At 47.3% G+C, this 17508-nt stretch overlaps 1 protein-coding gene across 3 annotated transcripts in view; it reads right to left on the minus strand.

Moving 5' to 3' along the window:
* VIT (vitrin) overlaps positions 1 to 17508 on the minus strand; it is a 109464-nt gene that overhangs the window by 39798 nt on the left and 52158 nt on the right. For all 3 annotated transcript variants that reach the window (XM_042933261.1, XM_042933260.1, XM_042933262.1), the window contains exons 6-8: positions 14828 to 14905; positions 7967 to 8158; positions 3115 to 3171 (exon numbers count right to left, since the gene is read on the minus strand). In XM_042933261.1, coding sequence (XP_042789195.1) covers positions 3115 to 3171; positions 7967 to 8158; positions 14828 to 14905 — 327 coding nt within the window. The remainder of the gene's footprint in view (positions 1 to 3114; positions 3172 to 7966; positions 8159 to 14827; positions 14906 to 17508) is intronic.

A 17508-nucleotide genomic window follows, 5' to 3' on the forward strand; every position in this document is an offset into this window, starting at 1 on the left:
AAGCAGAATATTTAGGCAGCGAGAGGCAGTGCCCTGGCACACACCCCTCGTGGGTGGCATCGTGTTCTGGTCTGAGTGCTCTGTGTGAGTCCTTCGAGGACTGTGGTCACAATCTGCCAGGTCACAGAAAGACCTGTGGGAGGAACTGGAGAAATTTATCCTAGAAAAGATGAGACGTAAGGTGGATGTGAAGGCTCCTTTTGTATATTTGAAAGGCTCTCAAATTCATACTCTTAAAAATGACTGAAGGGGTGCCTGGGTGGCTCAGACAGTTAAGCATCCAGCTTTGGCTCAGCTCATGATCTCACGGTTCATGAGTTCAAGCCCTGCGTTGGGCTCTCTGCTGACAGCTCGGAGCCTGGAGCCTGTGTCTCCCTTTCTCTCTGCCCCTCCACCTCTCGTGCTCTGTGTCTCTCTCTCTGTTTCTCAATAAATAAATAAATAAATAAATGTTAAAAAAAATGATCGAAGACCCCAAGGGGTTCTTGTTTGTGTGTTATCCTACTAAAAATCAAAATGCTCGGTCATTTGAAACAGAATGTTAACTATTTCACCATTTAATACGCTTTTTTTTTTTTAACACGAGAAATAGCTATTTTCCAAAATAATTCAGTGACAAGGGTGACAAATTTCTTCAATGCCTGGCATAACAGAAGACTGTGGGAATCTGATATCTGTTGCTCAGTCTGTTGGGACATGTTGTTTCGGTTGAAGGACGAGAAGAAAGTCTGGCCTCACTCAGTTGTGCGGTGGGCGCAGGGAGGACATCCCAGGATCCCCATGAGCAGGGTCCTCAGGCTTCACTCTGAGACACACTAGTTTAGCCAAATTAGGATCAATGGGCCTAAGTTCTAGATAGTTACGTCTAACAGTGAGGGGGCTGGGACCCCTCCTGACCGCTCACTCAAAGGTATCTGACGTGGGGCAAAAGCCTTTCTCTGGCATATTCGGTGGGGAATCAGACCGGAGGCAGTTTATGCAATTCATCCCAATTCCATGTCTCAGTGATTTTCTAGCTGAAGAACTGGGCAACTTGCCTGATAGGCCTGATTACCTCTGAGGTGAGAGCCTGACAGAGGGTATCTAAGAGCCCCAAATGTTCTGACCTGCCTTTGCTCACGGTGTGCGAGTGGCTTCTGCCCACAGGCAGGAGCCCTAACGAGGCTGCGGGACCGGTGAGGCCTGGGTGCCCGTGGGCTAGGAGACACTCCGAGGCCAGGGCTCTCTGGGGGTGGGTGGGAGGCTCAGAGCAAAGTTCTAGGGATGACGGGGAGGGAAGGAGATGCAGAAATGGGTAGGATTTGAGGATACAAAGGCAGCTGGGAGCATCTGGAAAGTTTAGGAAGATCAAGCATAATGGCTGGGAGCATGAAAGAGAAAGGGAAAGGAATGAGGGCTCAGAGCTAGAGAACTAGAGAGGTAGCATTAGAAAAAGAGAATGGGGTCAATCACTGAAAGTAACCTTGGGTTCTTGGGAGTCAAAAGTAGGAGCTTGGAGATCAGGTAATATGCCTCATTACCAACCACCCCCTGAGCCGTGTCTGATTTGTGGTGTATGTGAGCTCAATCAATCCCAGAGGCGGGTCCTGGGGTGTGCAAGGTGGGGGCATAGGCCACCCAGGTGGGGGCCTCTCAAGCAGACCCAACCCACGAGTGCTACTGGATGTCTGCACGGCTGGAGATTTTTCTCTTTGACACGCCAAGAACAGACAAAGCAAAGAGACGTTTTCTAGAAGGTAAAACACCTTGGCATGCCCACAAACTCTGACCATGTGGCAGGATGAGCTGCGGGGGCCAACAGCCAGTGCATGGGGAGTAAGGTATTTGCAAGGGTGCTGGAGCACAGCTGGTGAGCAGCGGGCAGCTTACCCGGGCTGACCTGTGCTCCAGCAGGCTTCTGGAAAGCAGCTCTGGGAGAATCCCAACTTTGGATACCTGATGGGATCACACGGCATCAGCTGATTCAGGTGCAACCAGCAGTCTGCTCTCCTCCCTTAATTTGCCCCCTGGTATAAGTGCCCCCAGTTCAGGTCTTCCTTGGAGGTCAGCCAAGCCAGCTGAGCTTGGTTCTCCTTCTGGGGGTGGTGGAGGAGGCAGAGATCCTAGCCAAGGGGACAGGGTACGGGAGTGCCCCGTGCCTGGCTGCCTGAAGGGTCCCGGGGGCCTACTGAAGGCTAGGATGGCCTTGGAATCCTTGCCTTGCCCAGAGATCTGATTCTTAAAACCCTTTGTCCAGGACAACAGCGTGTGCTTTGGCAAAGGTACAGTTGGGCAGCAACTAGATGGGGGACCACATGGAGCCCCTGCTCTGATCCAGTATCAAAGCAAAACAGAACCTACAGTCTCTAGGAATCTTTTAACATGCGGAGGACAGACTGGTATCCCCCAGCAAGAGTAAAACCTGGACTCTTTTCCTTGGGAGACCCAGGCCCCACATGGCAGTGCCCTGTGGCTGCAAAAGGCTTTGTGTCCCTGTATCAAGTGGATCAGCTTGTGGCCCAGGCCCTGAGCACAGTTTGTAGAAAGCACCCGGCCCTGCTGGATTTTCCTTTCTAATCTCTGCAGGCCTCCAGGGCATCACAGAGAAGAGAATTACTTGCCTCGTCCCTCTGCCATCCCAGGGCTTGGGCCAAACTTTAAGGGATCCACACAGACGTGAACAAAGGGTTGCTGGGAGTGTCATAAGTCACAGAATTCCTGGAGGAGAGAGAATGGGCTTCTATTCTCCTATCATAGAATTACCCCAGCAAGATCGGCTCTGCCCTTCCCTAGACAAAGCCACAAAATTTTCTCTTTCTTTTACCCTAGTTCCTCAAGCATAAACCCCAGAGAGTATCCCTTTTCAGGTTTACAAGAGCCTAGTTACTGAATCCTTAGGAATTTCCATCATAACCTGCACAAAAGTGCCTCGAGGGAACAGCCATGGGTGAAAGCTTTGCATTCCTTTCAAGTTTCTTCACAAGCTGGGCCCCTGAGCAGTATCTCCTGTTGGCATCACTGGTTTAATGCCCTCTGTCCAAATCTAAATCAAATGGCAAGGATCTGGAATGACAAAGCTCATGTAAACACGCTTAACTTCCATCAGTACCTGGAAAGGTGAGTTCAGGTTCTTACCTGGATCCGCGCGGGGGCTGTTTTGGCCGCTTGTGTAGGTGCTGGTGGCCCAGAGATCTGTAATAACATTTGACCGGTCAGAGCATGAATTTTCATTGAACTGTTCTCATTCTTTCCATGATCCAACCTAGCAAGACATTTCCAAGGTCAGAGCTAAGGTAAAGCTTTGTCCTTGGGCGGTCTGAACCTACCCCGAGGAGGCATTGAAATGGAAAAAGAAAGGGGGGGGGGGGAGCAGGGATTTAACTCAAAATACTGACTGAAAATTCCACATAATAATCACCCTTGTATTTCACAATTGTCAAAGTAAGTATCTTTTACTAAAGTGCCATATTTTTTTTTATACTTCGTTATTCTTACAATAATTCTCAACGGTGCCACTCCTGAGGAGGCTAAAGTAATCCTTCAATAGCAATGTCACTTAACATTTAACAATTTGCTTAAATGGCGTTAACAGGGTATTGACACAAATAGCATTAGCTTTCAGTCATTTTAAAGGCACACGAAGGGTTATCCTTAATTACTTTATGAGAAAATCAAATGCAACTTCGGTGTTCATTATTGGGCAGTTGCTCTGAAGCAAGGCTTTAAAAGGAAGGAGGGGGATTTTATAAAGAGGGAACCATGGAAAATGAGCTGAGAGAAGGAACCAAGTTTCAGGGAGGGGGAGAGAAAAAAAAGGCCATGGAACAATATCAATTTCTCTTAAAACCCAAACTGTCCACAAGTCAACGTTTCCCTCCCTTTGACTCTGTTCCATCTGTCTGAATACAAACTCTAAATAGCTTTGTTTTCTCTCTCATTGTAACGATAACATGTGCTCACTGTGAAAATATACGCCGTGTATAGCAAGAACCCACATGCAATCCCTCTATCCTCCAGTTGCTGGTACACAAGTGAGATCAGCACCCGTGCTGTTTTGTCGACTCCTTCCTTGAGTTAACAACCCACCACAGGCCAGTCTCCTGCCAGGAGGTGCACATATTCATCAAAATGATAATAGCTGTGTGCTAATTGCTTTAACCATTCTGATGGTGGACAATTAAATCGCTTGTACTTCTTTTTCTGTTAGGAACAACATCTGTGTCCAGGCTCCTGGTCCCCCTCAGATGACGTTACCTCAGGATACATTCCAGTAAGTGCAAATTCTGGGTCGTTTCTCTACACTTTTGCCCAAACCACGTATCCTCAGTTTCTCATGTGAATTGGTGAAGAAGGATGTGATATAGCTTAATTTGCATTGCTTTGATTCCTGGGGAGGTTGAACATCTTCTGCTCTATTTATTGGTCATTTACAGTTCTTCCACTGTGGCTTGCCTGGTCATGACCTTCACCTATTTTTCCATGGGAATGTTCATCTTTTTCTTACTATTTGTAAGACTGGACTTGAAGACCTAAGTTTTCCAGATAAACTTAAAGACAGATAAGCTTTCAGAGAGGAGATAAACGGCGAGGTGAATGACCACAGCCGCCCGCATGTCTTGCCACCAGGCGGCACTCTGCTCCCTTCCTTGGTTTACCCTTCTTCGTGGGCACATGTAATCTGTTAGGTCTCCTGCGTCACCTGTGGCACTTCTTGAAAGGAACCCGACTAGGAAAATCATGCCCAGCAGAACCACCCCACCCTTGTAAGCCTGCGGTAGATTCAGCTGACCCTGCAGAGCAGGCCTGGAGGGATTTTCCATCTTTTCTAGAACTCCTTCCCCAGCATATCTACGGATCTGGTTCTACTGGCTGCCCTCTCTGGTTGTGGGATGTGGCTCTGTGGGTGCCCGTGTAGTCTGGCTTCTCTCATGACGGACGGCCTCACTCCTGTCCCTCTGAGAAGTCTCTATTGCTCTGGCTCTTGGCTCCCTTACCCCCAGCCTTGATTTGTTCCTCACTGTCTTGTTAGGTTTGCCTATTCACGGGTCAGTTAAGGGGTGTCCAGACCCATCCTTTTTCTTCCATCTGTATCAGCTCCTCTTCTTGGGCTGGGAGAGCCCCTGTCTTTTCCTGCTACAAAGTTTCCACCTTCCGCAAGACTCCCTCCAAGTTCCTATGTTCTGTCTGAGAGGCAGCCTTTTATCTTATTGTAGAGCAAAGATACTCGTTGATCCCAGAGGCAGATTGCTCCTGTTCTGGCTACACACTTCTAGGTGTCCTAAGCTGAAGGGACCCGTTGCAGGGATCTTGGTAGGGTGTGTTCACAGGTGTAGCCCAAGATCTCAGGGCAGTGCCTGACACATAGTAGGCTCTCAATAAATATTTGTTGAATAAACAAATAAATTATGTTTTACCTGGACACCCCATCTACAACACACTTCTACAATCTTTTGACTCTCGTCAATACAAAAGAGGAGAAAACCCTTAATAAAGGCAGTAACAACAACTCACTTGTCTATCAGCAATAAGAGAGTTGCTCTGTTATAGCTGGCAGAACATTCTCAGTTGATTTGAAGAAAAAAAGGAATTATCTGTGTACTGATTATGATTTAATATAGTTGGGCTAAAAGATCACAGCAAGCTACCTATAGCCATACATGAATATAGGCATTCGTGAAAGTAGACTTACGGTTACCTGGGGCTGGGGGACGGAGGGATCAGTTAATGGGTACAGGTTTCTTTTGGGGATGATGCAAATGTTCTAGAATCCATCGTGGGGATGGTTGCCTAACTCTGCAGATATACTAAGAACAACTGAATTGTACGATTTCAATGGGTGAATTGTATGATATGTGGAAAGTATTTCAACAAACTCTTCTTAAAAAAAGAAAAAGACAGAGGCCTTCAAACATCCATTTTCACTTCTCTTCATTCCTACAGCAAATCCTTTGAGCGGGCAACATGGTTTCTTCATGCCCCCTCTCCCTTCCTCCCTTTCCAGTCTGGCCCATTTCTTGGCAGTTACCGTGGAGGCGGCATGGAGCGCTCGTTCTGAGTGTTTGCCTGGCAGGCTGTGGGGCGGCGTGGGCGCTGGCCGAGGTTGAAGAGGGAGGCTGCCGGGCTGGGAGGCTGCTGTCCAACGGCCCCTGTCCCCCAGCCAGGAATAATGAGGCTTTGCCAGGTCAGGAGCCACTACATCAAGTTCCTTGAGGTTTCTACCAGCACAGGCCCAGCCTGTCACAGGATTTCCAAGCTCCCAGTGTAGCCAGATAAATATGCCACATGTTTAATTATACGTGTTATGTAAAAACTGACCTCCTCCGAGGAGACACCAGGAGCAAACAACTTACTCAACCACGTGGTCAAAAGTCTCTGAAAGAATCAAGGGCCCCTAAAGTCAAGAGCCTGAAGTTATGAAGAAGGAAAGCTTGTGGCTTGAGTGCCTCTCTCACCCAGGATCCTTGCTTCCTGATATTTCTCTTGCTGTCAGGCATCATGTGCCTGTGCTCGTGTTAGTCGGGGTTCCACAGGAACAGGATGGCGGGGGTGGGGATGGGGTCATGTCCTGTGTATCCCAGCAATTATTTTTATGGTATTTTTATTTGGGTACTTTCCATCATTGATCCTTCCAGGGGTCGTTCATCCCATGGAATGATAATACCCCTTGTTTCATAGAGTAGTTAGGAACATTGAGTAAAATAGTGCACACAGGGTGCCCAGCACAGGGAAGCAGGGACTGTGTGCTCCATTGTTGTTATTCTTCACACAGTGGGCGTTGGGGGTGCCTAACATCCTCTGGCCTCGCTGCCCCATCCGTGGCAAGGGCAGGTCAGGCCCCTCCTTCTGGGATGGCTTCATTCGTGCCTGGGGTGTTCGTTTATGGCAGGGATGCCTCCTGCAGGACAGGGGGGACCCCGGCTGCTGGGGTGCCATCGTGGCTCTGCTGTTTCCCAGCCGTGTGACCTGGGCCGGTTTCCTCACTGCCCTTCTCTCTGGTTTCCTCATCAATGCAAGGAATTAGTGAAATCAGAAGTCGTAGATCTAATTATGTAGCTCGGTTATGAGGATCTCATAGGCTAATTGTAAGGTGCTTCGAAGTGTCCAGCATGTTGCAAGTGCTGACGTTATTTGTTAGATAAAAGGATGAATGGATGGCCGGACTCTGACATGGAACAGGCAAGGGCCCTGCTGTGTGGCTGGAGGTGAGGCTGAAGGAACAAGTCCTGGGCACGTCCTCCTAGAAGGAGAAAATGGCCCTGGGTGGGAAATATTTAGAAAAACCTGCTGTCACTCCTGCTGTGGAATGTTCTGGACTCTTTCCAGAAGACCTTTAGAAATGAGACGGTCTTATTAGCCTAGGATGGCTTGCATAAAAACCTGCATAGAAACTAGAGACTGAGTTATCAGATGAGCTCTTGAGGTAATACCAAGATTGGTTATGTAATACCAAGATTGGTTAAATCTAAAACACTATTTAAGAAATGGATACATAAATAGCAATCAGAAAGGGAATAAAAACTTTAGCTGTCTGGCTTTTCCTATAGTTTTTTTTTTTTTTTTTTTTTGGTTTTGTTTGCTTCTAATATTTGAAGACTTCCAGGAGCATACGTTTGTCCCTTAAAACAAAACGCAACAGCATTTACCTTGAAACCTACTATCCCTTCGACTCGGCTTTTGCAATGGGAAAGTTTCACGTAACGTCCTACCTTCCTAAGTATGGTAACAGCAGTCACACTTCCGAATCTGTCTTAAGCCCCTTCCACTTGGTTGGCTTAGCTCTTAGCTTGGTCCTAATGTAGTATCAGGCTCAGATTTACCCCTGGAGTCCGGAAGGACACAACCACGTACTTCCGGCCCAGGTCTCGGCGCTACTCCTCAGCCAGCCCAAAAGGCGGCACTCCGCACAAGCATTCGGACAGAGCTGTTACCCCAGAAGCCCCGTCTCCTACTTTCCTAGAGCATGACAACACACAGTCTACCTACTGACCCAGCTCCCCGCTCCTGAGGCCCACGGGCTGGGGTCTGAGGCTGCTGCTGGTGGAGCCGGCAGATGGGGACGGCTTTGGCAGGCTGGCGTGGGCGGCTCCGGTCGCAGTGGCTCCCGTTACCTGCGTCAGGGTGACTGGCTGTGCGGTTGTTTCTGGAACTGGTGGCTTCTGGTAGGCTTTCGTGGCCTCATCTGTAAAAAAGACGAAATTATACTGAGGCCTACCAATTGGCTGGTGGGCCTGTCAGGACAGAAACGAATGCTTATTGAACACTAGCTTTGGGCAAAGATCTCTGCTAGCTGCTGCGGAGGAGAAAATCCACCTGCCCGAAAGGAATGTACAATCTGAAGGGAACAATGAGCCGATAAACAAACCAAAGACTAAATAACAATAAAATATTTAATTTTTTTTACATTGATTCATTTTTTGAGAGAGAAAGAGAGACAGAGCGCGAGCAGGGGAGTGGCAGAGAGAGAAGGAGACACAGAATCCGAAGCAGACTCCAGGTTCTGAAATGACAGCACGGAGCCCGATGCAGGGCTCGAACTCACAATGTGAGATCATGACCTGAGCCGAAGTTGGATGCTTAACTGAGCCACCCAGGTGCCCCATAACAATAAAATATTTAAACAGTTAAATCCTACAGCAACACTGAGAAGGCAGAACATGATTTACTGCCAAATTAATTTGCCAGACACCAGAAGCAATGGTTTATGAACCTTTTTCTTTTCTTTTTGTTTTTTGTTTTTTTTTGCTGTGTCAGCATTGACCTAGGGATGGAAGGAACTTTGGGGCTTTCACTGTGACTTACTCTCAGAGAATGCATTCTAGATGTTCTAGCCTAGACTGGTTCATGACTAGTCAACTCACTCCTCTGGGCCCCAGTTTTCTCATCTGTAAAATGGGGTAATGGAAATAATTACATGGTAAGGATCACCTAGATTCTACTAAATTGCGCTCTTCATTCATGTGTAGTGATTTACATTGTTTCCATGATTTAAATAAATTTTTTTAGTTGGGGCACTTGGATGGCTCAGTCAGTTGAGCACCCAACTTCAGCTCAGGTCATGATCTCACGGTTCGTGGGTTCAAGCCCTGGGTCGGGCTCTGTGCTGACAGCACAGAGCCTGCAGCCTGCTTTGGATTCTGTGTCTCCCTCTCTTTCTTCCCCTCCCCCGCTCATTCTCTCTCTCTCTCTCTCTCTCTCTCTCTCTCTCTCTCTCTCAAATAAACATTAAAAAAAATTAAAAAAAAAATTTTTAAGTTTTATTTATTTAGTTTGAGGAAGACAGAGACAGTGTGAGTGGGGAAGAGGCAGAGAAGGAGGGAGAGAGAGAATCCCAAGCAGGCTCTGCGCCCGATGTGGGGCTTGAACCGTGAGATCATGACCTAAGCTGAAATCAGACACTTAACCGACTGAGCCACCCAGGCACCCCTCCACAATTTTATAATTCCATTTGTTTTTTTTTAAATTTTTTTAACGTTTATTTATTTTTGAGACAGAGAGAGACAGAGCATCAATGGGGGAGGGTCAGAGAGAGGGAGACACAGAATTTGAAACAGGCTCCAGGCTCTGAGCTGTCAGCACAGAGCCCGACGCGGGGCTTGAACTCACGGACCGTGAGATCATGACCTGAGCTGAAGTTGGCCACTTAACCGACTGAGCCACCCAGGCACCCCTCCACAATTTTAAACAAGTCTTAATGTGTTAGTTCTCTGGGGGCCCTGACAGTTTCTCTGAAGGTTTAGGGCATGGGGACCAGTGGCTATCCTCTGGGCATTGGATATTGTATTGACAGCCATGGTCTGTGTCAGAAGGGGACACAAAATGGTCCCCAAACTGAACAGCACCCCAGTCCTGGGAGGGACCAGTGACATGTGTCACCTGAGCCCCCCAGCAGGGACATTAACTCCTATGCCTGCTCCTCTGTATTAGTGTCCTAGTGCTGCTGTCATAAATTGTCACAAACGCACAAACTGGCTTAAAACAACAAAAATCTATTCTCTCACAGCTCTGAAGGCCAAAAGTTGGAACTCAGTGTCACTGGGGCTGACCTCAAGGTGTCAGCAGTCAAGGTGTGAGCGGAACCTACTTTCTGCCTCTTCCATTGTCTGGTGGCTGCTGGCATTACTTGGCTTGTGGCCACACCCCTCCAGTCCTCAAGGCCAACATCCTGAGTTTCTCTCTGCTCTGTCTTCACATGACCCTCTCCTCCATGTGTATCAAATCTCCCTCTGTCTCCCCCTGCCCCAGATAATTCAGGATAGTCTCCCCATCCAAAGATCTTAACCTAGTCCCATTGGCCAAGCACCCCTCCCCTTTCTCGTTTTGCCGTATATGGAAGAATTCACAGATACCAGGGACGAGGACGTGGGTATCTTTGGTGGTGCAGGGGCATTTTTCAGCTTACCACAGCATCGTAGCCGTAGCTTTTTTTTTTTTTATTATTATTAAGTTTATTTATTTTGAGAGAGAGACAAGTGACAGAGCAGGAGCCGGGGAGGGGCAGAGAGAGAGGGAGAGAGAGAATCCCAAGCAGACTCCATGCTCTCAGCATGGAGCCCGACATGGGGCTCAATCTCATGAACTGTGAGATGATGACCTGAGCTGAAATTAAGAGTTAGATGCTTAACCAACTGAGGCACCCAGGTGCTCCCCGCCCCCAGCTCTAGCTTTTAACTCTGCTTAGGGATATGCATCTTCGATACATAGAACAGCAGGCTGAAGGGACAGCATCTGAGATTAGGTGCCGTGCTGTTCCTGTGAACCATCCAACTTCCTCTTTGACATTGTACAGCATGCTGGGAAAACAGTGTCAGCACCATGACTTGGACCGGTCACGCAGGCACACGTGTGCCGGGGCATTTAGACCCATCACCCAGCACTGGCATCTGCTCGTTTCCCACCCTGCCGCTGTCACCTGTGAGCACTGACTCGGGAGAGCATATCAGCACACAGTGCCCCAGACACAGGTTGGAGTTTGGCCGTTCAGTCTGCTCTCGTAGGCCATCCGGGCTCTCCTTTTCCCTGTTGTCGCTAACAGTTGGTCACCCTCAAATCTGCCTGGAGACAGTGGCAGACGATCGCTAAAGAGCTGGCGGCAGCTTTGGGGGGTCAGCCAGTCTTCACGCCGTCCTTGGGCAAAACCAAACCTGCGTGGTTTATGACATTTCCATGACTTCAAAGGAACTGAGCCTTCATGACAAGTCCTAGGGAAGTTTCTGATTTCTCCGGAGTAGTCTTCTGTCTTACTCTCTGGTAAATGCTCCAAAGCATTAGCGTCTTGTTAGGGGCATGTGGGCCCAGGTAGGACCCACTTCATACAGGGAAGAGCCATTTAATAGAATAACATATATATATTATGAAATAGGATAAAAGTATTAATTTGGAAAGAAAGATATAAAACCTACAGTACATTTTACTTGGAAATTGTTAATTAAGCCACAATTAAAAATAAAACTTCTAGCAGTAATGACTTTTGTCACCTTATACTCATGAGATACTGAAAACATGAAATGTCTTTTTCTCACACCGTTGGCTAATGTGAGGTTTCCAAGTACCCCCAGTCTTCCTTTGCTAACTTTGATTGCTGGAGAGCAGATTAAATATCCTGATGACAGCCAGTCGTGTTAGCTGCTTAGGACACAGATACTTTCAAGCGAGTCATAAATTCAACCAAGAGATCCATGTGTCTGGTTTTCCATGGTCTTCCATGGGCTGTTATTTCCACCTGCTCTCCTGCCTGGAACAGAACTGTCTTTAAGATGAAGACAGAGAAAGAACCCTTCCCCAGTTGCTCCCAATTCCTTACGGAACATAACGCCTGATGTGACCCAAAGTGAATTCTTCATTGCACCAGGTTCCTTTTGAGCAGTTAGAAACGAAACCATCAAAATGGTTTCTTCATACAATGTCAGATACACAGAAGCCTCACGGAAATCTTTTCAAAGATTTTCATGGGAAAACGTGAAAATTTCCTTTAGGCTCTTAACATATTACTCTATGGACAAGGTCATGTAGTGTTCTTTCTTTTTTCTAAATTTTTTAAGTTTAGTTATTTATTTTGAGAGAGAAAGCAAGTGAGCATGAGAGGGGGAAGGGCAGCAAGACAGAGAGAGAGAGAGAGAGAGAGAGAGAGAGAACCCCAAGCAGGCTCCACACCGTCGACACAGAGCCCGATGTGGGGCCCAAACCCACAAACTGTGAGATCGTGACCTGAGCCAAAATCCAGAGTTGGACGCTCAACGAATGGAGCCCACCCAGGCGCCCCAGGTCATGAACAGTTCTGAACAACCTGCTCAGCAGCAGCAGGAGGTCCTCAGAGCTCCCTACACCTCACTCATCATTGAATCATAGCGACGGTGTTAAAATGCAGACTCCAGGGCCCTAATCACATAGATTCTGATGCGCCGCATCTGGGACGGACCCTGGAAATCTGATTTGAGAACCGTCAGCAAGATCAGGCTGGACTCCTGACTTCAGGCCTCAGCAGCTCGGCCACTACCGTTCCTTTGCTGTAAAATGGGGATGGTCAGACCGACCTGACGAGGCCGGGTCCTAACTAGACACCATGTCTGTCAGGGGCCCGCACAGTGCCTGGCACATGGTGGGCACTCGGCAAGTGGCAGTAGCTGGCACTTATCATCGTGTTGTGTCACCCCTCCCCTTCCCCCAGTGGAGGACAGTGCAGACACTGAAGCCCAGTTAACAGCAGTGTCTGGAGGTCAGGGTGACGAGGGAGGGTTTGCTCTTCCCGCCACTGAGTCAGGATTATACACAAGGGCAGGAAATCTATTCACTAAGCATCTACTACGTGCCAGACGCTGTGAAGGCCTCTTTGACAGCAGCATTCACATTTGATACCAGTCACAGTCCTGGAAGCCAAGCCAAGAAGAGGTCTCACAGACAACAGGTGGCAGAGCCAGGATTCGGACCCCTATTGGTTTGATTCCAAATTCCGTATGTCTTTCCTCCAAAGGGGAACACGGTGGAAGGCAAGTCATCAAGAGCCTCGAGATTCCTGAATGCGGTTCCCACCAGAGGGTGGCCCAAGGTCTCTCTACAGTGGTGGCGGAGCCTGTCTTATTCCCAAGACGGGGGGGCCGGGGTGGCCTTGGTGGGTACAGGCTGTGAGGGCAGGAGGCTCTGCGAAGTCAAGTGTAACGGAAACGTCAGCTTGATTTTCCTCTGGGGGGTGGGAGGGGCCGGGGCAGGTGGCCAAGGGGACGCAGGAGGGGGCTCTCCTGCCACTTTCGCTCAGAACCCACTGAGAAGCATTTCCTTCCCTTTCTCTCGCTGTAGTGCCAGCGATGCGCCTTCTCGGGTTTGGTGAGCTTCTCCGAACCAACACTTACCTGTTTTTACTTAGTTCAGAGTAGCTTGAGACTCGAGCCCAATACCAGCTGCCTGCCTGATGGTTGCTGCCTGCCTGGGGAAACAGCATTTAAATCAGAAGGAGCTGCCCCTGGCAAATCAAGGTGCTTTGTAGTTGTTTTTTTTTTTTTAAGATGTTTCCTATTTGTTGAGTGAGCTCTTTTCCCATGGAAGAAGGCTGCTTTGCTGTGAGGGGGTCATCCTGACCTGATTTACCTGTTAACTCACCATCGTGGAGGGATTAGGAAGCTTGTTATCCGCACATGCCAAGACCAGAGCAAGTAACTGCTGGCCCCCATATCTTCATCTCATCTGCTTCCCCCCATTTCTATAGGAATTTTGTCATCGGGATAGGAAAAAAGGGGACCCCCCTTTTATGGTTCTCACTGGAATTTTTTTTAATACTTACTTATTTTTGAGAGAAAGCCTAAGAGCGTCCACGAGTAGGGGAAGGACGGGGGGTGGGGAGGGGGGACAGAGGATCTCAAAGCAGGCTCTGCACTGACAGCAGAGAGCCCAACATGGGGCTGGAACTCACAAACCATGAGATCATGATCTGATCCAAAGTCGGATGTTTAATCGACTGAGCCACCCAGGCGCCCCAATGCTTTTTATTATTTTTAAAATTTATTTTGAGAGAGAAAGAGAGGGAGCCAGTGGGGGAGGGGCACAGAGAGGGAGACAGAGAATCTCAAGCAGGCTCCATGCTGTCAGTGCAGAGCCTGATGTCGGGCTCGAACCCACAAACCGTGAGATCACGACCTGAGCTGGAACCACGAGTCAGACACTCAACTGACTGAGCCACCCAGGTGCCCAGAGACTATAACTTTAAAGAGTGGCTCCTCTAGAAGCTGGGCAAGACCCCAAGTGTCCCTTTTGTGTTTATGTTGGAAAGGGATGTTTATCCCTTCTCTTTGTGTGGGAAATCAAAGTGCCCCCAAAGACACAATAACTCATAGCCCAGTTCTCCCTTGACACAAAAACCTAGAAAAAGGTATTTTCCTGACCTGAAGTCTATCTGTGCTCCCTTTGTGGTTCACATGACGCACAACCTCATAAACACTGTATCTTTGGCTTGGGTTATTTCTGTTAGTTGTTTTCTGTTAACACCATCCTTTTTGCTTCCCTTCATTTCATACCTAGTAAGAGACAGCTTTTCCCCTTTCATCTGCCAGGGAACATTTCTAGACAGAATGTCCTGTCATCTTCTAAAGTAACAATACAATTCAAGGCAACAACCATTGTGAATGAAAATTACAAAACATAGAGATCATCTTGGAACTCGAAAACCGCAACCAAAAACTGAAGCCTTACTCCTCAGCCCCAGCCATCTGATCCCCTTGATTTCTGGGGCCACGTTTCTGGCATTGGTGAAAATATTGCTGGCATCAGTGGAGCTTGCCCAGATGTTAATTTCTACACTACCTCCTAAAACACGTGTTTACAAACTCAGAATATTTAGATGAAATCACATACGAACACTTGCCTGTCTTCGCAGCAGGGCTTTTAGATGATGAATATGTGAGCGCCGATGGGTAGGTTACACCCTTTTGGGGTTTACCTTCTGCAAAAAAGAAACAAATAATTTATTTGTAGAGCTAGAAGTTTTAGATGGTTCTATTCTGGTATGCTGATTCCCTCTTTCCTATTGATCTCTCTTGAGTTCAATAAATCCGTGGTCTCCCCCACCAAGCTGAATTGCTGATTACAATAAGAAAGGCAAGTGAGGTTTTGTTTTCCTGTATAGCCTGTGTTTTATTAATATTAGAAAGGAAGCAATAATATCTCTGTGACTCAGAGTTAACATTAGCAACCCTCGTTCTGCCCATGAAGATGTGACATGTGAGCTAAGGTTTTCATATGTGTGGTGCTGAATGTTTAATTAGGTCAGTAGATGACTGTAAAAGCACTCCCCGTGCTCTCCTTCTGGATGCTCCAGAGCTCTGGTCACAAGCTGGCTGTGCATGAATGGCTCTTTCCCCCTTTCACGGACCCTGTGGGATCCATTTGAATTCCATGGCACTAAAGAAACGTAGAAGTAGGTTTCAAAATAAGCATTTGTTGCCCACCTAGGGAAAGAAAGTTTAGAGGCCAGGTGAGGAGAAGGAATGTTAATATGTATCAGGGAAAACAAAGGAGGCATAAAAAAGAAAAACGATGAGGTGATCGGAGCTGGGTAAGCAAGTACCAAGCCTGATAGGACTGGAAATTGCCCGGGAAAGGCTGTTGCGTCTAAAGCCTTCCTCCGCCAGGAAATGATGCCTACAATTCCACACAGGAGTTTTGCTCCGCAATGAGGTGGACAGTGTCACTTGGAATGTGGAATCTCCCTGGAGACTGGGGATTTGTCTCCCTTGGTAACCGTTGAGACACTGCCTCAAGCGGTGGCTGGTAGGTAGGAGATGATCAGTTAGTATTTATTTGAAGGAGGAATATCTTCATGCTTAGATCTCTGTTACAATTTCAAATACCCTTAGGAGGGGTCCTACCTGGTATCTAATATTTGCATCTGACAGTGAAAGATTTTTAAATCTCAATCTAAGGAAATAGTTTTATAGGATGGGCTTGGGGACGAGATGGGGAGGAGTATTGAATGGAGACCCCGAGCGGTAGAACAGAATCTAGTGCACGATTCTTGCCAAAAGCCCTACTGACACGAAAGGTTGTAGAGCCATGAAGCAGCCAGAATGATGGGGTCTCAGAAAGGACCTGGAACTGGGAATGAGAACATCTACGTTTCTGTTTGTATTTGCCATGTATTCTCTGCCTCAACCTCTGAGACTCTCGTTTTTCTCATTCAGAAAATATGGACAATGATATGGACCAACTTACTATATATTAAGTGGTAGGGGTCTAATGAAAAAAAGAAGTTAAAATGTTTTGGAACTATGTATTACCAGAGAGATGCAAAGATTCTCTGCTGGTATGGTCTATAAATATCACTCAAAGTGGGGATGAGGCAAAATGTTTGGGCTGACTGAGTTATTTTATCCCATTAAAGTCACCTGGGAACAGTTTTCCAGGTCCCCTGCCCTTGACTGGGCCTCTTCCAAATTGTGATTGAGGTTATTTCGGGCCCAGGGAGGGCCCTATGGCCATTGGCCTCACTTGATCAACAGAGGGGACTGCAGAGACATGGTCTTCATCTGTTTACTGTTCTCACATTTAAAATCCTATGGCTTTTCCTGCTTCTATTCAGAAGGAAAAGGAGCATGAGCTCAGTTTTCTGAAGTGTGGATCAAAGAACAAATGGGCAGTATTAGGAAGTCCCTCTCTGACCATTCCTATCCACGGACTGCCAAAAGATTGTGCTGACCAAAAAGGCATATCCTCTGCTTCCATCCCAGCCCACCAAAGTGAATTAACTAAAGGAGCACAGTGATGCGTGAAAATTAAAAATAAAAAGGTCATGGAGGCACCGGAGCCTTCAGAGGAGGATTCTGACACCATCCCGCTGAAGTTGGTGGCCTTGAGCTCCCAGATAGTGGGGAGCGTGGCTTGGCTGCTGGCCAGTGTTGCCCCCCCAAGTCACCCATTCAAAAGAGATCCCTACTCATTGCAGAAGCACCAATGTTTATTATAATTGGCAAAAAGTGTTTTGGTTAAATGTCACTAGGTGAAATGAGGGGACATGGAAGTTGAGTTTATAGGGAATAATCTCAGTAGACTGATTTTCATTTAAAAAACCCAAAACATCTCTACTCTCTTGGAGTTAATTTTTCCTTTAAACCTCTGTTGGGGATTCTTGAATTGCAGGCTATGCATTTAAGATGGAAACACTCTTATTTAGCCAGGAGCTACTTGGTAAACACCTATGTGGGGATTACATTTCTCTATATACTTGACAAATTTGTAGTCTAGCTATTAGCATTTTCATATGGCCCCTGTTCTGAATTCTCACGGCACTGTGGTTGATGACTTTCCACTACCTGACATAGAAACCAGTTTAATTTGAACCCTAGGCTGCAGAATTCTGCAGGCAAGAGGAAATAGGAATTGCTCAAGTTGTGAAGAATCCTAAAAGGTCTGTTTGTAGTTCTATTAAAACTGAAAAAAACCAACTCTGATCAATGGAGGATAGTAGGAGTTGGGGCATGGGATGCATAAAGGTACCAGAACACCATCCAGATGAGAAGACCTACTATATTATGAAACATTTTTCTTTTC

This window comes from Panthera leo, chromosome A3 (genome assembly GCF_018350215.1).
Source record: "Panthera leo isolate Ple1 chromosome A3, P.leo_Ple1_pat1.1, whole genome shotgun sequence".
Taxonomy (NCBI): domain Eukaryota; kingdom Metazoa; phylum Chordata; class Mammalia; order Carnivora; family Felidae; genus Panthera; species Panthera leo.